The 24,381-nt window shown below is 46.1% G+C and overlaps 2 protein-coding genes across 5 annotated transcripts in view; one reads left to right on the top strand and one right to left on the bottom strand.

Moving 5' to 3' along the window:
• The window catches only part of RUNDC1 (RUN domain containing 1), a 97,180-nt gene extending 95,443 nt beyond the window's left edge, over positions 1 to 1,737 (bottom strand). Inside the window, exon 1 of one of the 2 annotated variants that reach the window (XM_056547611.1) lies at positions 1,690 to 1,737. The gene's annotated coding sequence lies outside the window, so the exon portion shown is untranslated. The remainder of the gene's footprint in view (positions 1 to 1,689) is intronic. The other variant, XM_056547610.1, reaches the window with a different exon arrangement.
• Positions 1 to 24,381, top strand: part of LOC130296248 (alanyl-tRNA editing protein Aarsd1-B-like) — an 85,619-nt gene that overhangs the window by 36,547 nt on the left and 24,691 nt on the right. The window contains exons 1-7 of one of the 3 annotated variants that reach the window (XM_056547612.1): positions 1,739 to 1,861; positions 2,446 to 2,545; positions 5,505 to 5,633; positions 7,616 to 7,775; positions 13,529 to 13,586; positions 15,053 to 15,209; positions 24,087 to 24,203. In XM_056547612.1, the coding sequence (XP_056403587.1) occupies positions 2,507 to 2,545; positions 5,505 to 5,633; positions 7,616 to 7,775; positions 13,529 to 13,586; positions 15,053 to 15,209; positions 24,087 to 24,203 (660 nt within the window). In that variant the 5' untranslated portion in view covers positions 1,739 to 1,861; positions 2,446 to 2,506. Of the gene's footprint in view, positions 1 to 1,738; positions 1,862 to 2,080; positions 2,102 to 2,445; positions 2,546 to 5,504; positions 5,634 to 7,615; positions 7,776 to 13,528; positions 13,587 to 15,052; positions 15,210 to 24,086; positions 24,204 to 24,381 lie in introns of those variants that run through there. The other 2 variants (XM_056547613.1, XM_056547617.1) reach the window with 2 other exon arrangements.

Below are 24,381 nucleotides of genomic sequence, written 5' to 3'. Positions count from 1 at the left end.
ATGTGGGGGGATCCACTGTTCTGGCACCACGGGGGGCTTTGTAAACGCACATGGCCCCCGACTTCCATTCCAACTAAATTCTCTCTCCAAAAGTCCAATAGCACTCCTTCACTTCTGAGCATTGTAGTTCGCCCGCAGAGCACTTTACATTCACATATGGGGTATTTCCATACTCAGAAGAAATGAGGTTACAAATTTTGGGGGGCTTTTTCTCCTATTACCCCTTGTGAAAATGAAAAATTTGGGGTAACACCAGCATTTTACTATAAAAAGATTTATTTTTTATTTTTACGTCCCAATTTAACGAAAGTTCGTCAATCATCTGTGGGGTGTTAAGGCTCAGTGTACCCCTTGTTACGTTCCTTGAGGGGTGTAGTTTCCCAAATGGTATGCCATGTGTTTTTTTTTTTTTTTTTTTTTTACTTTTCTGGCACCATAGGAGCTTCCTAAATGTGACATGCCTCCCAAAAACCATTCCAGCTTAATTCGGCAAAAAATCCCATTGTCGCTCCTTCCCTTCTGAGCCCTCTAGTCCCCCCCACAGAGCACTTTACATCCACATATGAGGTATTTCCTTACTCGAGAGAAAATGAATTACAAGTTTTGGGGGGCCTTTTTACCTTTTACCCCTTGTAAAAATGGAAAAAATGGGGGCTACAATAACATTTTAGTGTAAGTAAATGGAGATTTTGATTTTTCTCCTCCACTTTGCATAAAATAAAATCCATTATAAGGGATTTACAACATAAAGACCCCTCAAATTCACTTCTAAACTTAACTGGTCCCTGAAAAATTCTGATTTTGAAATTTTTCGGAAAAAATTGGAAAATTTCTGCTGAAGCCCTCTGATGTCTTCAAAAAATAAAAAAAAATGTCAACTTTATGATGCAAACATAAAGTAGACATATTGTATATTTGAATAAATATATAATTTATTTGGAATATCCATTTTCCTTACAAGCAGAGAGCTTCAAAGTTAGAAAAATGCAGAATTTTAAAAAAAATTCCTTAAATTTTGGAATTTTTCACCAAGAAATGATGCAGGTATCGTCGAAAATTTAACACTTACCTAAAGTAGAATATGTCAGGAAAAAACAATCTCTGAATCAAATCTATAAGTAAAAGCATTCCAGAGTTATTAATACTTAAAGTCTGATGTGCAAAAAATGCTCCCGTCCTTAGGGTTATAATGGGCTCCGTCCCCAAGGGGTTAAACTTTGGACGGCCAGATGTTGCAAAACTACAACTCCCAGCATGCCCAGACAGCCGTTGGCTGTCTGGGCATGCTGGGAGTTGTAGTTTTGCAACATCTGTAGGTCCACAGTTTAAAGACCACGGCCCTATAACTTATTTACAATAACAACCGCTATTGTATTTAACCTATTAGGGGCATAAATAAAAATAATTAGCCAACATGATGCTAGGACCGCCCCCGAGGAACCGAAAATCCCGCCTACTGCTCCCCATTGCCCCTATGTGGCTATTCCCCTTGACTAAGGACACCTATGCCAAAAACCGCACTAAAATGTGAAAGCATCCTACAGTGAAACAAGGCGATTATATTTTATACATACATATATATATATATATATATATATATATATATATATATATATATATATACACACACACACAACTCGGGGAGTAGTTTACTTATCGCGATGTTTTGTGGTTTCGTTTTCCGCTTACTCAATGCGTGTAGCCGCTCGCCCTCTAGCGGCCGTCCGCGGGTACATCAGCGCGTTCTGCCAAATGACCCGAGAGGCTACCCGTAGGGAGGAAGCCGCGATGGATTCTGGGATATGTAGTTTCGTTTCTATACTGTAATCCCCGGCAATGGCAGCTCCTCGGTGTATTTAGGGTGAGACTTGCGCCATGTGAGCTGTAATAACGCAATCGCATAGGCTGCTGATAATGTGAACGGTGGCTCAGGATGTATAAGTTTCTCTTTGCTATCTCAGTGTCAGGGAAAGCTGGGTGGCAGCCATGATTACAGCTCCCAGACAGGCTGCCATCCATCTCTCCAGTGCTGAGCCATGTTACGCCCTTCTGGGCTGTGGGAAAGCTGGGTGGGTGAGCACTGTGGAATTTGTATTTTCTGGTATTTTTTTGTTACTTGATCTTTTACCCATGTGGAGCTGTTGGCCACCGGTGTCTGTAGGGGGCGCTGTGTAGTCCGTATTAGTGATGAGCGGCAGGGGCCGTATTCAAATTTGCGATATTTCACGAATATATCGACGATTAATTTGTCCCGTGTTCGTGAAATTCGCATATTCTCTATGTTCACCAAATTAGCGTAAAAACGAATATTCGTCATTACGAATAGATAGCACTATATTGTAAATATTCACGAAATGCCGATATTTGCGATAAAAATTAGCATTACGAATATTCGTGCTCAACACTAGTCAGTATCTCACTCCTGCATTGTGTTTACCTTCCCAGGACGACCTGACATCCTTGTACACCGCTACAGCCACCGCGGCGCCCATCGCCTGCTGATAATATGGCGTTCTTCTGTCAGACAGACAGCTACGCCACAGAGGTGAGTGCACGACGGCCGACGCTGCTTCTGAAGGGTCCGATGTCATCTATGGGAGTTCAATGGAATCGGGTGACTACCTAACGCAGTGTTCACCAAATCTGTGGCACAACTACAACTCCCATCATGCACTAAGGCCCCTTTCACACTAGGGATCGACCGATATCGTTTTTTTAGGGCCGATACCGATAATCGGTGGAGGTTAGGGCCGATAGCCGATAACTTATACCGATATTCCGGTATAAGTTATCGGCTATTTATCCCCCCCCGCGACACCGCTGCAGATCATTGATTTAAAGGGGGCGCTTTAAATCAATGCACTGCAGTGGCTTTTGCGGTGCCATAGGCCGCCGCCGCCACCCGCTTCTCTCCCCCCTGCCTGTCCGGGGGTCCTAAGACCTTTCACCGCCACCGCTCCCCCCACCTACCGCCGCGCCATGTCGCACCCCCACTGCCCCGGCCCCATTGCCTCCCCCATCCTCGGTTTCATAATTACCTGTTCCCGGGGTCCACTCTACATCTGGCTCCGGTGGCGTCCACCTGAGCTGTCACTGTGCGCACTAATGGTGACGTCACATTGCGCACGTCACGTCACTCATCATTGCGCACAGCGTAACGCAGGACGCAGCAGGAGCCAGAAGTAGCGTGGGCCCCGGGAACAGGTAATAATAAAACCGGGGATGGGGGAAGCAATGGGGCCGGGGCGGTGCGGTGGGGGGTGTGACGCGGTTTGGGGGGGCGGTGTGGCGGGTCGGTGCGGCGGGTCGGGGGGGGGGGGCAGTCGCGGTGCGGTGGGGGGCGGTGCGGGGCATTATCGGCAAGGTAATTGCTGATACCGATAATGCCCAAAATTGTGATTATCGCCCAAACCGATAATCGGTCGATCCCTATTTCACACTACATAATGACTCAGTTTTCGAAGTTCCGTCAGAAAATCGGCAGTAAAACGGCGGTTAGAAAACCCTATACGCCCGTTAGAAAATCCCATTATAGTCTATATGGGATTTTTCTAGTAGCCATTTTGACCCATTATCGCCCGTTATTAATAACGGACGTTATTTTGTGACGGACGATAGTGACGGGAGTTCATGCACTATTTCTCCCGTTACTATCTTCCATCACAAAATAACGGCCGTTATTAATAACGGGCGATAACGGGTTAAAATGGCTACTAGAAAAATCCCAAAGACCAGTGGTCTCCAACCTGCGGACCTCCAGATGTTACAAAACTACAACTCCCAGCATGCCCGGACAGCCGGGAGTTGTAGTTTTGCAACATCTGGAGGTCCGCAGGTTGAAGACCACTGCCGTAGACTATAATGGGATTTTCTAACGGCCGTATAGGGTTTTGTAACCGCCATTTTACAGCTGATTTTCTGACAGAACTTCATACTGATCTTTAAAACAGAGTCATTATGTACTAACAGTTTTCGCTGGCTATATTTATAGTGTTCCCCAACCTGTGGCACGACTACAACTCCCATCATGCACTGACAGTTTTCGCTGGCTATATTTATAGTGTTCCCCAACCTGTGGCACGACTACAACTCCCATCATGCACTAACAGTTTTCGCTGGCTATATTTATAGTGTTCCCCAACCTGTGGCACGACTACAACTCCCATCATGCACTGACAGTTTTCGCTGGCTATATTTATAGTGTTCCCCAACCTGTGGCAGGACTACAACTCCCATCATGCACTGACAGTTTTCGCTGGCTATATTTATAGTGTTCCCCAACCTGTGGCAGGACTACAACTCCCATCATGCACTATTAGTTTTCGCTGGCTATATTGCAGTGTTCTCCAACCCTTCCAGACCTTCACATTTTAATTTTTGTCTTCCATTATCTCCCTCTTCGCCTTCTAAGACTCTATATTGTATTCCGAAGCCAGAAAAAAAAAATATTTTGGGGCAGAACCAAAAAAAAAAAAAAATTTTTTTTTATAAATAAATAACGCAATTGTGCATTTTTGGAATCTATGTGTCAGGATGATTCTATTGATATCAAACTTGGTTCATTTTTGCTCTAAATGAGAAATATGCTAAATCCCTGGCACTCCCATAGCGACATATGGAGGGGCGTGTCAGCCGGCGCTTTGTGTGGGGGGCGTGATGTGCTGTTCGTGCGGGAGAGCAGGAGATCGTCGGGGATCCAAGCGTTCGGACCCCCAGTGATCTAAAACTTATCCCCTATCCTTTGCATAGGGGATACGTTTTCCCCATAATACTTTAAAGGGGTACTCCGGTGAAAACCTTTTTTTTTCTTTTAAATCAACTGGCTCCGGAAAGTTAAACAGATTTGTAAATTACTTCTATTAAAAAAATCTTAATCCTTCCAGTACTTATTAGCTGCTGAATGCTACAGAGGAAATTCCTTTCTTTTTGGAACACTGATGACATCACGAACACAGTGCTCTCTGCTGACATCTCTGTCCATTTTAGCAACCATGCATAGCAGATGAATGCTAAGGGCAGCATGGTGGCTCAGTGGTTAGCACTGCTGCCTTGCAGTGCTGGGGCCTTGGGTTCAAATCCCACTAAGGACAACAATATATAAAGACTTATTATTATTATTATACTGACATCAGCAAAGAGCACTGTGCTCGTGATGTCATCAGAGAGCATTCCAAAAAGAAAAGAATTTCCTCTGTAGTATTCAGCAGCTAATAAGTACTGGAAGGATTAAGATTTTTTTAATAGAAGTAATTTACAAATATGTTTAACTTTCCGGAGCCAGTTGATTTAAAAGAAAAAAGGTTTTCACCGGAGTACCCCTTTAAAGGGGCAGAAAAAGCAGAGCTGCAGTGTAAAGCATGCGGGAGGGGCGGAGCCTCTATAGTCACTTTTCTAGCCTGCAGATGAAGTGTAACATAGTGAATGTATCTTTAGGTGTGACAGCGGCCGTCTATGTATTATATCTGAGTGTTCTAGGATTTAGAAGACATTTCTTCTCTTTGTAGCTGCTGACCGAGGTGACGTCCTGCTCTCCTGCTCAGCTGAAGACCGAGAACGCAGGGAAGAAGGAGACGCTATCGGGATACAACGTGATATTGAAGGACACTGTTCTGTTCCCGGAAGGGGGTGGCCAGGTAAAATTCCAGTGCAACTGCATCCATCTGTTTTATTACTGTAACTGGGTCATGTGATCAGCAGCCCGACCCACTGAAAAGCCCAGGGTGTAATGTGTCAGAGGAAGTGGTCAGTCCCGAACTACAGGATGACATCATTGCCTGGAGGGGAGGTGTATAACTAGATATCCTGATGCCATAGAGATAGAAGAAGCAGTATATAGATAGAGCTGGAGGGGAGGTGTATAACTATCTGTATACTGCTGCTATCTCAATGGAATCAGGATATATAGCAGTTATACACCTCCCCTCCAGCTCTACCTGTATACTGCTGCTATCTCTTTGGTATCAGGATATATAGTAGGTATACATCTCCCCTCAAGCTCTATCTATATGTTGCTGCTATCTCTATGGGATCAGGATATAAAGCAGTTATACACCTCCCCTCTGGCTCTTTGTATACTGCTGCTTCTATCTATATGGAATCAGGATATATAATAGTTATACACCTCCCCTCCAGCTCTATCTGTATACTGTTGCTATCTCAATGGGATCAGGATATATAATAGTTATACACCTCCCCTCCAGCGCTATCTGTATACTGCTGCTGCTATCTCTATGGGATCAGGATATATAGTAGTTATACACCTCCCTCCAGCTCTATCTGTATACTGTTGCTATTTCAATGGGATCAGGATATATAATAGTTATACACCTCCCCTCCAGCTCTATCTGTATACTGCTGCTATCTCAATGGGATCAGGATATATAATAGTTATACACCTCCCCTCCAGCTCTATCTGTATACTGCTGCTGCTATCTCTATGGGATCAGGATATATAGTAGTTATACACCCCTCCAGCATTATCTGTATACTGCTGCTATCTCTATGGGATCAGGATATATAGTAGTTATACACCTTCCCTCCAGCTCTATCTGTATATTGCTGCTATCTCTATGGTATCAGGATATATAGTAGTTATACACCTCCCCTCCAGCTCTATCTGTATACTGCTGCTATCTCGATGGGATCAGGATATATAATAGTTATACACCTCCCCTCCAGCTCTATCTGTATACTGCTGCTGCTATCTCTATGGGATCAGGATATATAGTAGTTATACACCCCTCCAGCATTATCTGTATACTGCTGCTATCTCTATGGGATCAGGATATATAGTAGTTATACACCTCTCCTCCATTCAGGCTGTTTTCACACATTGCATTTTTCTGGTGATGTTAAAAAAATATGCTGGGAGTTGTAGTTTTGCAGTAGCCGGAGGAACCCTGGTCAGGAAACACTGGCCTAAAAACGTCATATCTTCGTGAACCCCCCTCTGTTGTAATTATGGGTCAACCCCTTTTGCCTCATGGCAATATTTCTCTAAAAAAAAGTAACTTTGAATTAGAAAACACATTAAAACTGCACCTACTTATAAGTCTACTCAGTTCACCTGGTTACACTCCAGCAACAGCAGCCTAAGTAATGATCAGGTGCAGTGATCAAGCACCACACACTCAGCCCATAGATTCATGGGAAATGGATGCAGCATTACAGAAAGCCTGTAGCCCATATGAAAAACTCCTCATAGTAGGGTTTCCCAAACAGGGTGCCTTCAGCTGTTGCAAAACTACAACTCCCAGCATGCCCAGACAGACAAAGACTGTCCGGGCATGCTGGGAGTTTTGCCACAGCTGCAGGCACCCTGGTTGGAAAACACTGCCTGTAACCTTCTGCCCTGTTAGAGAATGTGTGCTGTTTGGTGGATACAGCTTCTCTTTGTTAGGGCATCTTCCTAAAATAAATGTTTGTGAGTTTGTGATTTGAGAAAAAAAAATAAAAAATTTAATTAGTCATTTATTTAATTGTATTTATGTATTTAATTTTAATTTTATTTATTTAATTTTATGTATTTAATTTTATTCATTTATTTATTTATTTAATAAAATAGTATTTTATATATTTATAAATTTTTTCTCATATTCCTTGTCTCTTCTACCAGCCTGATGACAGAGGATTTATCGGGGATGTCCCTGTTCATCGTGTGACCCGGCAGGGCCCGGACGCTGTACATTTTGTATCGTCTCCCTTGGATCCAGGATCACAAGTACTAGTGAGAATAGACTGGAGCCGTAGATTCGACCACATGCAGCAGCACTCAGGTGCATTCACGTCTTCTGTTCAGTAGCCATTATGCTTTGTCTACAATGCATTTTGAAAGTTTTCATACCCTTTCCCTCTATCATTCTGCACTTAAAGGGGTACTCCCCTGGAAAACATTTGTTTTTAAATCAACTGGTGCCAGAAAGTTAAACAGATTTGTAAATTACTTCTATTTAAAAATCTTAATCCTTCCAGTACTTAACAGCTGCTGTATGCGCCAGAGGAAGTTGTATAGTTCTTTCCAGTCTGACCACAGTGCTCTCTGCTGACACCTCTGTCCATTTTAGGAACTGTCCAGAGCAGGATAGGTTTGCTCCTACTCTGGACAGTTCCTAAAATGGACAGAGGTGTCAGCAGAGAGCACTGTGGTCAGACAGAAAAGAAATTCAAAAAGAAAAGAACTTCCTGTGGATCATACAGCAGCTGATAAGTACTGGAAGGATTAAGATTTTTTAATAGACGTAATTTACAAATCTAGTAGAATGAAGATAGAAATTTGTCCGCACTCACCATGTCATTTCAAGTAGTTCGCTTTATTGGATTCTTCAAATTTCCATTAAAAAGCAAGTAACAAAAACACCCGAGTGCAGGGAGGAGGAGCTGCTCCGGGCAGGAAGACGAGGAGCGGCTGTCAGGAACAACAGCACCGCTTCGCGTTATTCACGCATCTTCCGGTGCCTTATGGAACTGCCTGTAGAGCTCAGACACAGCCCTGTCTATATAAGGTCTCACAGCTGACAATGTATATCAGAGCAAACACCAAGCCATGAGGAGAAAGAACTGCCTGTAGAGCTCAGACACAGCCCTGTCTATATAAGGTCTCACAGCTGACAATCTATATCAGAGCAAACACCAAGCCATGAGGAGGAAATAACTGCCTGTAGAGCTCAGACACAGCCCTGTCTATATAAGGTCTCAAAGCTGACAATGTATATCAGAGCAAACACCAAGCCATGAGGGGGAAAGAACTGCCTGTAGAGCTCAGACACAGCCCTGTCTATATAAGGTCTCAAAGCTGACAATGTATATCAGAGCAAACACCAAGCCATGAGGGGGAAAGAACTGCCTGTAGAGCTCAGACACAGCCCTGTCTGTATAAGGTCTCACAGCTGACAATCTATATCAGAGCAAACTCCAATCCATGAGGACAAAGAACTGCCTGTAGAGCTCAGACACAGCCCTGTCTACAGCTAACCATGTATATCAGAGCAAACTCCAAACCATGAGGTGAAAGAACTGCCTGTAGAGCTCAGGGACAGGATTGTGTGGAGGCAGAGATCTGGGGAAGTGTATAAAAAAATCTACTGCACTGAAAGTTCCCAAGAGCTCAGTGGCCTCCATGATTCTTACATGGAAGAAGTTTGGAACAACCAGGACCCTTCCAATAGCTGCCGACCCACCAAACTAAGTAATGGAGGGAGAGGGGCCTTGGTAAGAGAGGAGACCGAGAACCCAATGGTCATTCTGGCTGAGCTCCAAAGATCCTGTGTACAGATGGGAGAAACTTCCAGAACCATCACTGCAGCCTCCACAATATTTACTTTATGAGAGAGGATAGAAAGAAGCATCACCAGTAAAAGACGCATACATGCTGCCTGGAGCTTGTAAAAAGCATCTAAAAGACTCAGTCTGTGAGAAACAAGATTCTCTGGTCTGATGAAACCAAGACTTAAAGGGGTTCTCCACCATAAGGGGATTTTAGTAGGTACCTGGCAGACAGTAATGGACATGCTTAGGAAGGATCTGCGCTTGTCTTGGGGCTAAATGGCTATGTTGTGAGATTACCATAATACTGTGGCTAGCTTTTTGTGAACTGGTATTTCCTGTTTGACTTTTCTTTTTTTGATTACAAATCACATCATTCCATTTTCCTCCCTCCCACACGTCAGCCACCCCACCCATTGAAACATAAATTAGCTGCATCCATTCAAAAGACCTGTGGTTTTCAATCAGGGTGCCTACAGCTGTTGCATTAGTTGCAGATTGATCTCTCTCCCACCAAGCGATTGCTCCACCCATTGAAGCAGACAGGCTCCCTGTCATCAGCTGACTAGTGATGTCAGGTCTCGGCCACATTGCAAGCTGGGAAAAATCTGAGACAACAGTAATTTTGTATGCAGATAAATATAAATATTGGGGTGAAAATCTCAGAAGAATTGTGAGAAAACAGTCACACACAGGTACAGACACTATATTATGGACTACACTAACTTTACAGCCCCTGTAGCATAGTCACATAAAAAAAATTCTTGAAATACCCCTTTAACATTTTTTGGCTCAGTTTTAACTGTCATATCTGGGGGAAACCAAGCAGTGCCCATCACCTGCCCAATAACATCCCTACAGTGATCATGGTGGGGGCAGCATCATGTCTGGGGGAAACCAGGCACTGCCCATCACCTGCCCAATACCATCCCTACAGTGATCATGGTGGGGGCAGCATCATGTCTGGGGGAAACCAGGCACTGCCCATCACCTGCCCAATACCATCCCTACAGTGATCATGGTGGGGGCAGCATCATGTCTGGAGGAAACCAGGCACTGCCCATCACCTGCCCAATACCATCCCTACAGTGATCATGGTGGGGGGCAACATCATGTCTGGGGGAAACCAGGTACTGCCCATCACCTACCCAATACCATCCCTACAGTGATCATGGTGGGGGCAGCATCATGTCTGGAGGAAACCAGGCACTGCCCATCACCTGCCCAATACCATCCCTACAGTGATCATGGTGGGGGCAGCATCATGTCTGGGGGAAACCAGGTACTGCCCATCACCTACCCAATACCATCCCTACAGTGATCATGGTGGGGGCAGCATCATGTCTAGAGGAAACCAGGCACTGCCCATCACCTGCCCAATACCATCCCTACAGTGATCATGGTGGGGGCAGCATCATGTCTGGAGGAAACCAGGCACTGCCCATCACCTGCCCAATACCATCCCTACAGTGATCATGGTGGGGGCAGCATCATGTCTGGAGGAAACCAGGCACTGCCCATCACCTACCCAATACCATCCCTACAGTGATCATGGTGGGGGCAGCATCATGTCTGGGGGAAACCAAGCACTGCCCATCACCTGCCCATTACCATCCCTACAGTGATCATGGTGGGGGCAGCATAATGTCTGGGGGAAACCAGGTACTGTCCATCATATGCCCAATACCATCCCTACAGTGATCATGGTGGGGGCAGCATCATGTCTAGAGGAAACCAGGCACTGCCCATCACCTGCCCAATACCATCCCTACAGTGATCATGGTGGGGGCAGTATCATGTCTGGGGGAAACCAAGCACTGCCCATCACCTGCCCAATACCATCCCTACAGTGATCATGGTGGGGGCAGCATCATGTCTGGAGGAAACCAGGCACTGCCCATCACCTGCCCAATACCATCCCTACAGTGATCATGGTGGGGGCAGCATCATGTCTGGAGGAAAACAGGCACTGCCCATCACCTGCCCAATACCATCCCTAAAGGGATCATGGTGGGGGCAGCATCATGTCTGGGGGAAACCAGGCACTGCCCATCACCTGCCCAATACCATCCCTACAGTGATCATGGTGGGGGCAGCATCATGTCTGGGGGAAACCAGGCACTGCCCATCACCTGCCCAATACCATCCCTACAGTGATCATGGTGGGGGCAGCATCATGTCTGGAGGAAACCAGGCACTGCCCATCACCTGTCCAATACCATCCCTACAGTGATCATGGTGGGGGCAGCATCATGTCTGGGGGAAACCAGGCACTGCCCATCACCTGCCCAATACCATCCCTACAGTGATCATGGTGGGGGCAGCATCATGTCTGGAGGAAACCAGGCACTGCCCATCACCTACCCAATACCATCCCTACAGTGATCATGGTGGGGGCAGCATCATGTCTGGGGGAAACCAAGCACTGCCCATCACCTGCCCATTACCATCCCTACAGTGATCATGGTGGGGGCAGCATAATGTCTGGGGGAAACCAGGTACTGTCCATCACCTGCCCAATACCATCTCTACAGTGATCATGGTGGGGGCAGCATCATGTCTAGAGGAAACCAGGCACTGCCCATCACCTGCCCAATACCATCCCTACAGTGATCATGGTGGGGGCAGCATCATGTCTAGAGGAAACCAGGTACTGCCCATCACCTGCCCAATACCATCCCTACAGTGATCATGGTGGGGGCAGCATCATGTCTGGAGGAAACCAGGCACTGCCCATCACCTGCCCAATACCATCCCTAAAGGGATCATGGTGGGGGCAGCATCATGTCTGAGGGAAACCAGGCACTGCCCATCACCTGCCCAATACCATCCCTACAGTGATCATGGTGGGGGCAGCATCATGTCTGGGGGAAACCAGGCACTGCCCATCACCTGCCCAATACCATCCCTACAGTGATCATGGTGGGGGCAGCATCATGTCTGGGGAAACCAGGTACTGCCCATCACCTGCCCAATAATATCCCTACAGTGATCATGATGGGGGCAGCATCATGTCTGGAGGAAACCAGGCACTGCCCATCACCTGCCCAATACCATCCCTACAGTGATCATGATGGGGGCAGCATCATGTCTGGAGGAAACCAGGCACTGCCCATCACCTGCCCAATACCATCCCTACAGTGATCATGGTGGGGGCAGCATCATGTCTGGGGGAAACCAGGCACTGCCCATCACCTGCCCAATATCATCCCTACAGTGATCATGATGGGGGCAGCATCATGTCTGGGGGAAATCAGGTACTACCCATCACCTGCCCAATACCATCCCTACAGTGATCATGGTGGGGGCAGCATCATGTCTGGAGGAAACCAGGCACTGCCCATCACCTGCCCAATACCATCCCTACAGTGATCATGGTGGGGGCAGCATCATGTCTGGGGGAAACCAGGCACTGCCCATCACCTGCCCAATACCATCCCTACAGTGATCATGGTGGGGGCAGCATCATGTCTGGAGGAAACCAGGCACTGCCCATCACCTGCCCAATACCATCCCTACAGTGATCATGGTGGGGGCAGCATCATGTCTGGAGGAAAACAGGCACTGCCCATCACCTGCCCAATACCATCCCTACAGTGATCATGGTGGGGGCAGCATCATGTCTGGAGGAAACCAGGCACTGCCCATCATCTGCCCAATACCATCCCTACAGTGATCATGGTGGGGGCAGCATCATGTCTGGAGGAAACCAGGTACTGCCCATCACCTGCCCAATACCATCCCTAAAGGGATCATGGTGGGGGCAGCATCATGTCTGGGGGAAACCAGGCACTGCCCATCACCTGCCCAATACCATCCCTACAGTGATCATGGTGGGGGCAGCATCATGTCTGGAGGAAACCAGGCACTGCCCATCACCTGCCCAATACCATCCCTACAGTGATCATGGTGGGGACAGCATCATGTCTGGGGGAAACCAGGTACTGCCCATCACCTGCCCAATACCATCCCTACAGTGATCATGGTGGGGGCAGCATCATGTCTGGAGGAAACCAGGCACTGCCCATCACCTGCCCAATACCATCCCTACAGTGATCATGGTGGGGGCAGCATCATGTCTGGAGGATTTATTTATTTTTTTTTTTTGCACAAGAAGCAACATAACAACAAAATGTGAGGAGTCTGAGGAGATTCTGAATGCTCTGTGTATGGAAGGCTTAGTATTTCCCCGGAGTGCTTACATTGGATTCTTCATGTTTCTTCTATCCCTTTACCGCATATATCTGTTACTTTCTCCTATCTGCAGGCCAGCATCTTATCACAGCCATCGCAGACTCTTTGTATGGGTTCAAGACAACCTCCTGGTAAGTTGGGTGTTATTTTTTGCTGATTTAAAGGGGTACTCCGCTGCCCAGCGTTTGGAACAAACTGTTCCGAACGCTGGAGCCAGGAGCTCGTGAGGTCATAGTCCCGCCCCTCATGCCATCACGCCCCCTCCCATAGACTTGCATTGAGGGGGCGGGGCGTGACGGCATGAGGGAGCGGGGCCATGACGTCACAAGCTCCCGGCGCCAGCTTCAGCGTTCGGAACAGTTTGTTCCAAACGCTGAGCAGCGGAGTACCCCTTTAAATGTTTGGTCTTCTTTTCTTTCGCAATCTAAAACTTATTCCCTATCCTTCGGAGAGATACATTTTTTTAAGTTGAGACTTGTCCTTTTAAAGGGGTAGTCTGCTGCTCAGCGAGCGGTTGAAGCAGACTGTTCCGAAGCTGGGAGCTCGTGACGTCATTGCCCCACCCCCTCATGTCTTTACGCCCCACCCCCTCAATGCACATCTATGGGAGGGATTGTGACGGCTGTCATGCCCCCTCCCATAGACTTGCATTGAGGGGGCATGACAGCCCCCAAACGCTGAGCAGTGGAGTACCGCTTTTGACTCATAACACAATAGGAAATGTCAGATTGCAGCGAATCCGGCTGCTAGGTTTCCCTGCGATCTCGAACAGGCACCCGAATCTCCAATGGGAATGAAGTGTTGAGTTGCACATGATTGTTCATCGTCTATGGGAGCGCCGGAAACAGACCAGATTTGGATTTGATTATGTGGTAAGTCAGCTTAGAGGATCATTCTAGAGAAGACCATGAAGGCCTGCAGGCCGAGCCTTCATAGTGCCTGTGTGACAGACCTGACACTCAACAGCATCAAGCAGCTTGCATTGTATTGTAATACATGCAAGCTGCAGAAGCCAAACTGTGCAAAACTGTTTAGTAAAACCCTATTGCATTCATGAAATTCAGTAAAAAACTAAATCGGTGCAAAGGTGCCAAACAGAACTGATCGAGGAGAGACAAGGGGGGCTGATTGTGACCACCGCAGGGTGATAGCAGGGTCCCGATCAGCTGACATGATGGCCGGAGGGTCCCTACCTGCCTCTGTGCTGTCCTCTATCTGTCTTCTCCCGGCTGCTTTAGCATGTACCAATAACATTGATCATTGCTGTGCTATGGCATATCACTAAACCGTGTTAGCAATCTAAAGCGCGCATGTAATAGCCCCCTATGGGGACTAAATACTAGTCAAAAATATAGTAATAAAAATAGACCCTCCCCTACTAAAGGGAAACTGACAGCAGGGTTAGCCGCACTAGCCTGGATATATCGTGCCCTTCCCAGACAAGCTAAGGAAGAGGGTATGAATATTTATGAAGGGGCGGAGCTATTATAATGAAATTGGGAGTGGAATAGTCCCACCCCCTCCTGTAGGGCAGTAATGTAACTTCGAGCACAGGTTCCCAATCCTTCTGTTCTTTCAGTAACACCTTTCCCTACAGGGAGCTGGGACGACAGCGCAGTTCTATAGAGCTGGACACGGCGACCATGACCAACCATCAGGTTGAAGCCGTAGAACAGCTGGTGAATGAAAAGATCCGCCAGCGCGTGCCCGTCATTGTGAGGGTGATCTCTACTGAGGATCCCGAGTTTAACCAAGTAAGTTTACATATCCGGAGGGCGCGGGACTGGGATTATGAAAGTTTATGGGGTTTATGATCTCGTAACTGTACCTGAAAATTCTTATATAGAAGACTAAGGGTCATGTGATTGTTGGTGAGATTTGTATGCAGATAGATTGCAGATTAAAGGGGTACTCCACCCCTAGACATCTCATCACCTATCCAAATAGGGGATAAGATGTCTTATCGCGGGGCTCCCGCTGCTGGGGACCCCCGCCATCATGGCTGCGGCACCCCAGACGTCCGGTGCACGGAGCGAACTTCGCTCCGAGCCGGATGACTGGCGATGCGGGGCCGGAGTTTTGTGATGTCATGACCACGCCCACTCAATGCAAGTCTATGGGAGGGGCGTGGCTCAAGCCCCCTCCCATAGACTTGCATTGAGGGGGTGTGGCAGTGATGTTACTAGCCTCCAACGCTCGAAACGAACGACCTGTGCAGCAGGGAGATCGCAGGGGGGCCCCAACGGTGGAACCCCTGCGATCAGACATCTTATCCCTTATTTGGATAGGGGATAAGATGTCTGGGGCGGAGTACCCCTTTAAAGGGGTACTTTCTTGGAAAACTTTTTTTTTTTTTAAATCAACTGGTGCCAGAAAGTTAAACATATTTGTAGATTACTTCTATTAAAAAATCTTAATCCTTCCAGTACTTATTAGCTGCTGAATACTACAGAGGAAATTATTTTCTTTTTGGAACAAAGAGCTCTCTGCTGACATCACGAGCACAGTGCTCTCTGCTGACATCTCTGTCCATTTTAAGAACTGTCCAGAGTAGGAGAAAATCCCCATAGCAAACATATGCTGCTCTGGACAGTTCCTAAAATGGACAGAGATGTCAGCAGAGAGCACTGTGCTCGTGATGTCAGCAGAGAACACTGCGCTCATGATGTCAGCAGAGAGCTCTGTGTTCCAAAGAGAAAAGAATTTCCTCTGTAGTATTCAGCAGCTAAAAAGTACTAGAAGGATTAAGATTCTTTAATAGAAGTAATTTACAAATCTGTTTAAATTTCTGACACCAGTTGATTTAAAAAATAAAAAAGTTTTCCACCGGAGTACCCCTTTAAAGCCGGTTTCTGGTCTGACAAAGATGGAAGGTGCGGCACTGTTGTCAGTTGCACAATTTGTTAGTATTTTTCTTGGCCATATCCTGCGCACTTACCCTCACCATATAACACCATTTGTTTTTATTTTAGCACAGCTGCATGTGTTTTATTACTGTAATTTGGTCATGTGATCCCCAGGATGACTCTAAAAAAAATACTTGGCTTGATGTGTTAAAAGGAAGTAAAGTCGTGGGTCAGCTGACTTCCTGTAAACCACAAGATGATATCATCACCTATTAAATAACTCCTAATAGCTCCCAGACCCCCTCCCAGCTCTATCGTTATACTGCTGCTTTCTCTATGGGTTAAAGGAGAACTCCAGAACATAAAAATTGTCCGCCATAGTGCCGGCAGTAAAAAAAATAAAGATGTACATACCTTCCTCCGCTCCCCCGGTCTCCGCCGCAATCCACTTCCTGGTTGCCGGTGGTCGGATGAATCAGCCAATCACCAGCCGCAGCGCAGTCCGACTCGGCCGACGATAGGCTGAGCAGCAGTGTGACGTTTTCGGCCCCGGCCGCAGGTGCCAGTGTAGTGAAGAATTTTGTGTCCTGAAGCATTATCACACTGCCGCTCAGCCTATCGCCGGCCGAGTCGGACTGCGCTGCGGCTGGTGATTGGCTAATTCATCCGACCACCGCAACCAGGAAGTGTATCGCAGCGGAGACCGGAGGCGGTGAACGGAGGCCCCGGGGGAGCGGAGGAAGGTAAGTACATCTTTATTTTTTTTTTACTGCCGGCAGTATGGGCCAGAATTTTTATATTCCGGAGTTCTCCTTTAAGGATATATAGCAGTTTTACACCTGCCCTTCAGCTCTATCTGTATACTGCTGCTGCTATCTCTATGATATCAGGATACACAGTAGTTATACACGTCCTCTTCCAGCTCTATCTGTATACTACTGCTGGAATTTCTATAGGATCAGGATATATAGTACTTATACACCGCCCCTCCAGCTCTATCTGTATACTTCTGCTGTCTCTATGGGATGAGGATATATAGTAGATATTTAACTCCCCTCTAGCTCTATCTGTATACTGCTGCAGCTATCTTTATAGGATCAATATATATCCTAGTTATACAACTTCCTTCCCAGCTCTATCTGTATACTGCTGCTGTTATCTCTATGGGATTAGGATATATAGTATTTGTACACCTCCCCTCCAGCTCTATCTGTATACTGCTTCTGCTATCTCTACGGGATCAGTATATATATATATAGTAGTTATAGTCCTCCCCTCCAGTTCCATCTGTATACTGCTGCTGCTATCTCAATGGGATCAGGATATATAGTAGTTAGAGCAGAAGGGGAGGAGTATATCTGTATATACTGCTGCTATCTTAATGGTATCAGTATATAAAGTAGTTATACACCTACCCTGGGACTGTGTTCATACATTAATACTTTTAAAGGGGTACTCCGCTGCTCAGCGTTTGGAACAAACTGTTCCGAACGCTGGAGCCTGGGCTGGGAGCTCGTGAGGTCACTCCGCCCCATCAATGCAAGTCTATGGGAGGGGGCGTGACGACTGTCATGCCCCCTCCCATAGACTTGCATTGAGGGGGCGGGGAGTGACATCATGAGGGGCGGGGCTATGACCTCACGAGCTCCCGGCTCCAGTGTTCGGAACAGTTTGTTCCAAACTAGACATGTGCAATTCGGTTCGGCACGTATGTCTAATTTACCGAATTTTACCGTTTTCGGGCATTCAGACCGATCCGAATGCACGAAAACATATTTTGAACATTCCCGAATAGCCACGATAATACAAATAGCAAAACAACGAATGCATTCGTTATCCGTAAACGAACGTAAAGAATTCATTCTAATAACAAAGATAATAAAAAGGATACAGATAGTTTGATTTTTTGGATACATTCGGTATTCGGGTACATTCGCTAAATCTTTTTATTCTTTTTTGGACTTTAGCGATCCTAAAAAATTATGGAGATATGGAGATTTGTATTAAAATTTCGTAGGGTACCATAAAAAAATCATAATAAAAAAGATACAGTAGTGATGGAAAAAATTGTATCTAATGAAATGTACCTTTTTATTATGAAATGTTTATTAATTTTTAAACGGATCAATTTATGTGAGCGGGTAAAGCACTAAAAATGTAGCCGACAATAATAAAAATGTAGTGTGTGCGTGTTTTTTCACTTTTTTTTATTTTTATTTTTTAAATTTTTTAGGTAGTACTACTACTCCCAACATGGAACACACTTTTCCATGATTGGAGTAGTAGTTACCTGTACTAATTGACAGATCGCCGGGGTCCCTTGCGATCCTCCTGTATAGATGCGGCGGCCGCTCTTCTATGTTTCCCTGCACTGACGTGTGTGTATATATATATATATATATACACATATTTCCCGCAGAGCTGTGATTGGCCAGATGGTTCCAGCCAATCACAGCTCTCTGTGAGAAATAGGAATATGTGTATATATACGGCCGTGCAGGGGACCATAGGAGAGCGGCTGCCGCATCTATACATTATACAGGAGCATCACAGAGGGCGTCAGGAGTGATACCCGCAGTGATCTTTCCTTTACTACAAGTACTACCACTCCCAACATGGAGTACACTCTGCTCCATGCTGGGAGCTGTAGTACCTGCATTAATAGACAGATCGCAGCGGGTGTCAGAAGTTACACTCGCTGCAATATGTCTATTAATGCAGGTACTACAGCTCCCAGCATGCTCCATGCAGTAAGGGACAGATCCCAGCGGATGTCACTCCTCCTGACACCCGCTGCGATCCTCCTGATGTGACTGTCCGGATCAGCTGTTCTCAGGGCTACAGAGCCCGGAGAACAGCTGATGCTGAGCAGTAGATATACATCGTATATCTACTGCCCAGCAAGAACTTACAGTGAGCCTGCAGTGTGTATACAGTATACTTATTGCTGGCTCACTTAATCCCTTGCTGAGCTGGGCGCTATGCGCAAGCCCAGCAAGGAAAGAGTTAACTTACACTGCTGGACAGTGTAGGTTAACCCTTTGGGCGGTATACACTATATACAGCGATTTATAGATAGCTGTATATAGTGTATACAGAAGACTAAGTCCGTTTACTTCCCTCGAGTACCGGGCAGGGCCGTGTAGCTCCGCCCCCTAGTGATAACGTCATTAGGGGGCGGAGCTACAGAAGGGAACGAGGCTAGTTAATCTGAAGCTCTGTTCACATTGTACGGTTTGTATAATGTGAACAGACCCTTCTGGCAGTGTCTACTCCAGCTGTTGCTAAATTACAACTCCCAGCATGCCCAGACAGCCAAAGGCTGTCTGGGCATGCTGGGAGTTGTAGTTTTGCACCAATTGGTGGCTCCCTGTTTGGGTAGACATTGCATCATGGGTGCTCTCCCCAGCGGACAGCGCCAAAAATGTCATAACCATTTTTTTGTGTTTTTTTTTTCCTTCTCATTTCAGATCCGTGTATGCAGAGGATTACTGCGGATTCGATGGATTATGGTGGATTATTTTTTTTTCTTTTAATAAAATGGTTAACGAGGGCTGTGGGGGGGGGGTGTTTTTTTTAAATAAAATAATTTTTCCAATGTGTTGCGTTTTTTTTTTTTTATTGAATTTTCAGGCTTAGTAGTGGAAGCTGGTCTTATTGACTGAATCCATTACTAAGCCAGGGCTTAGTGCTAGCCCCAAAAACAGCTAGCGCTAACCCCCAATTATTACCCCGGTACCCACCGCCACAGGGGTGCCGGGAAGAGCAGGTACCAACAGGCCCGGAGTGTCAAAAATGGCGCTACTGGGCCTAAGCGGTAACAGGCTGGCATTATTTAGGCTGGGGAGGGCCAGTAACAATGGTCCTCGCCCACCCTGGTAACGTCAGGCTGTTGCTGTTTGGTTGGTATTGTGCTGAGAATGAAAATACGGGGAACCCTATGCGTTTTTTTTTTTTATTTAAATAAAAAAAAATTAAAAAAACGTATAGGGTTCCCCGTATTTTCATTCTCAGCACAATACCAATCAAACAGCAACAGCCTGTTGGTACCGGCTCTTCACGGCACCCCTGTGGCGGTGGGTACCGGGGTAATAATTGGGGGTTAGCGCTAAGCCCTGGCTTAGTAATGGATTCAGTCAATAAGACAGCTTCCACTACTAACCCTGAAAATTCAATAAAAAAAAAAAAACCAACACATTGGAAAAATTATTTTATTTATAAAAACAACCCCCCCCCCACAGCCCTCGTTAACCATTTTATTAAAAGAAAAAAATAATAATCCGCCGTAATCCATCGAATCCGCAGTAATCCTCTGCATACACGGATCTGAAACGAGAAGAAAAAAAACACAAAAAATATGGTTATGACATTTTTGGCGCTGTCCGCTGGGGAGAGCACCCATGATGTAATGTCTACCCAAACAGGGAGCCACCAGTTGGTGCAAAACTACCACTCCCAGCATGCCCAGACAGCCTTTGGCTGTCTGGGCATGCTGGGAGTTGTAGTTTAGCAACAGCTGGAGTCTCCCTGTCTGGGTAGACACTGCCAGAAGGGTCTGTTCACATTATACAAAACGGACAATGTGAACAGAGCTTCAGATTAACTAGCCTTGTTCCCTTCTGTAGCTCCGCCCCCTAATGATGTCATCACTAGGGGGCGGAGCTACACGGACCTGCCCGGTACTTGGGGGAAGTAAGCGTCTTCTGTATACACTATATACAGCTATCTATAGATAGCTGTATATAGTGTATACCGCCCAAAGGGTTAACCTACACTGTCCAGCAATGTAAGTTAACTCTTTCCTTGCTGGGCTTGCACATAGCGCACAGCTCAGCAAGGGGTTAAGTGAGCCAGCAATAAGTATACTGTATACACACTGCAGGCTCACTGTAAGTTCTTGCTGGGCAGTAGATATACGATGTATACCTACGGCTCAGCGTCAGCTGTTCTCCCGGCTCTGTAGCCCTGAGAACAGCTGATCCCGACATTCACATAAGGACGATCGCAGCGGGTGTCAGGAGAAGTGACATCTGCTGGGATCTGTCCCTTACTGCAGGTACTAATACTCCCAACATGGAGCACACTCTGCTCCATGCTGGGAGCTGTAGTACCTGCATTAATAGACATATGGCAGCGAGTGTAACTTCTGACACCTGCTGTGATCTGTCTATTAATGCAGGTACTACAGCTCCCAGTGGAGCAGAGTGTACTTCATGTTGGGAGTAGTAGTACTTGTAGTTAAGGGAAGATCACTGCGGGTATCACTCCTGACACCCGCTGTCATCCTCCTGTATAATGTATGAATGCGGCGGCCGCTCTCCTATGGTCCCCTGCACGGCCGTATATATACACATATTCCTATTTCTCACAGAGAGCTGTGATTGGCTGGAACCATCTGGCCAATCACAGCTCTGCGGGAAATATGAATATGTGTACATATACGTGAGTGCAGGGGACCATAGAAGAGCGTCCGCCGCATCTATACATTATACAAGAGGATCGCAAGGGACCCCTGCGATCTGTCAATTAGTACAGGTAACTACTACTCCCATCATGGAAGAGTGTGTTCCATGCTGGGAGTAGTAGTACTACCTAAAAAATGTAAAACAAAAAAAAGTGAAAAACACGCACACACTACGTTTTAATTATTGTCGGCTACATTTTTAGTGCTTTACCCGCTCACATAAATTGATCCCTGTTTAAAAATTAATAAACATTTCATAATAAAAAAAATACATTTCGTTGGATACAATTTTTTCCATCACCACTGTATCTTTTTTATTATGATTTTTATGGTACCATACGAAATTAAAAAAAAAAAGGTATCTCCATAATTTTTTAGGATCGCTAAAGTCCAAAAAAGAATAAAAAGATTTACCGAATGTACCCGAATACCGAATGTATCTGAAAAAAAAATCAACCCGAATACCGAATGTATCCGAAAAATCTAAACCGAAAATATTGCTGAACCGAAATTTTTTTCCAAAACGAAAAAACTAAACGAAACGAAAATTTTTCTAGTGCACAAGTCTATTCCAAACGCTGAGCAGCGGAGTACCCCTTTAAAGGAAATCTGTCATCAGTGTTATCCGCACTAACCTGTTGGTACAAACAGGTAGAGCAGGTGACACTGATGACCACCATACTTACCTGTCCTTGATCCGTGGTCTTGTGCTCCCGCTATCTTCCTCTGTTTCTTCCCTTCCGGCGGCCAGCTTGGATTACGAGGAGATTCCTGACGTCGCCGCTGCTGCTTCTCTGCTGGGCCCCGCTGCGAGCAGACCTGGAGAAACAGCAGCGCTGAAATCGGGAAACTCCGCCCCTGCCCCAAACCAGCCGCCGGAACAGAAGGAACGGAGGAAGATAGCAGGAAAAACGGGACCATGGACAGGTAAGTATGATTGTCATCAGTGTCACGCGTGTTACCTACCTGTACCAACAGATTAGTGCGGTGACACAGATCTCCTTTAGGGTACGTTCAGACAGGGAATATTCTTCACGTATTTCGCTGCGGAACCACCGCTGAAGGACCTCTGTAAGCTGCCTTTACATGTGCCTGCTCGGAGCGGCAATACGCCGCTATGAGCAGACACACTGCGATGTGCCAGTCGCCGCGCGCATGCTCAGTATACTCGCACATCGCGGCAGCTCTCGGCCTAGCTCATAGAGCAGGGGGAGCGGCCGCGATGTGTGCGAGTACATGTGCGGTGCGGCGACTTGCACATCGCTTCAGTGTGTCTGCTCGTAGCGGTGTATTGCCGCTCCAAGCAGGCACATGTAAAGACAGCATATAGCGATCCTTCAGCAGCGGATCCGCAGCGTAAAATCCGCTGTAAATCCGCTCGTGTGAACATACCCTTAAAGAGGTACTTCCCTGGAAAACCTTTATTTTTTTTATTTATTTTTTTTTAAATCAACTGGTGCCAGAAAGTTAAACAGATTTTGTAAATGACATCTATTTAAAATCTCAATCCTTCCAGTACTTCTCAGCCGCTGTATACTACAGAGGAAGTTCTTTTTTTTTTTTTTTTCTTTTTGAATTTCTTTTCTCTCTGATCACAGTGCTCTCTGCTGACACCTCTGACTTTCTCAGGAACTGTCCGGAGCAGGATAGGTTTGCTATGGGGATTTGCTGACGACAGTTCCTGACATGGACAGAGGTGTCAGCAGAGAGCACTGTGGTCAGACAGAAAATTAAAAAATACAAAAAAGAAAATAACTTCCTGTGGAGCATACAGCAGCTGATAAGTACTGGAAGGATTAAGATTTTTAAATAAAAGTAATTTACAACTCTGGCACCATTTGCTAAAAAAAAATAAAAAAATGTAAGTGCAGTACCCCTTTAAATCTTTATAAAAAACCTATAAAACGCATCGAAACTGCACAGAACTGACCCCAACCCACTCGAACTGAGTCTAATTAGTTCACCATAATGACCATGTGCAGTGATTACAGAACCATTTCTATGATAGATTTGCACCCAAAATAAAGCCTAACCCCTGCCTGTCACATGAGCTAAAACAGGTAAGCACAAGGCACGCACAAGAACCTCTAGAGCAGTGGTCCCCAACCTGCGGACCTCCAGATGTTGCAAAACTACAACTCCCGGCATGCCCGGACAGCCGTTGGCTGTCCGGGCATGCTGGGAGTTGTAGTTTTGCAACATCTGGAGGTCCGCAGGTTGGGGACGACTGCTCTAGAGTATTCTCTAATAACCTGTGCTGCTCTTTAAAAAAAAAAAAAAAAAAATTAACCCTTGCACATCCCTACCCTTTCTTTCCTTAGGTCAGAAGCCGAGGTTTACCGGATGACCACGCCGGTCCGGTTAGAATAATTGACATAGAAGGGGTCGATGCGAACATGTGCTGCGGCACCCACGTTGCTAATCTCAGTGACCTCCAGGTAAGAGAAATTCACAGTCTCTATAGATATATTAGAATATGTAAGGTGTGTAACGCTGGGCATCAGTAGACGGCACTTTTTACAGCATTTTACGGTTGGTAACGACATCATTGTTTCCCGTTTCTTCTGATTTGGTGAGTGCCGTTTCTCTCTTTTAAACCTCCTGAAACAGAAACTG

Source organism: Hyla sarda, chromosome 12 (genome assembly GCF_029499605.1).
Source record: "Hyla sarda isolate aHylSar1 chromosome 12, aHylSar1.hap1, whole genome shotgun sequence".
Classification (NCBI taxonomy): Eukaryota; Metazoa; Chordata; class Amphibia; order Anura; family Hylidae; genus Hyla; species Hyla sarda.
This window is presented reverse-complemented; position numbering and strand designations above follow the sequence as displayed.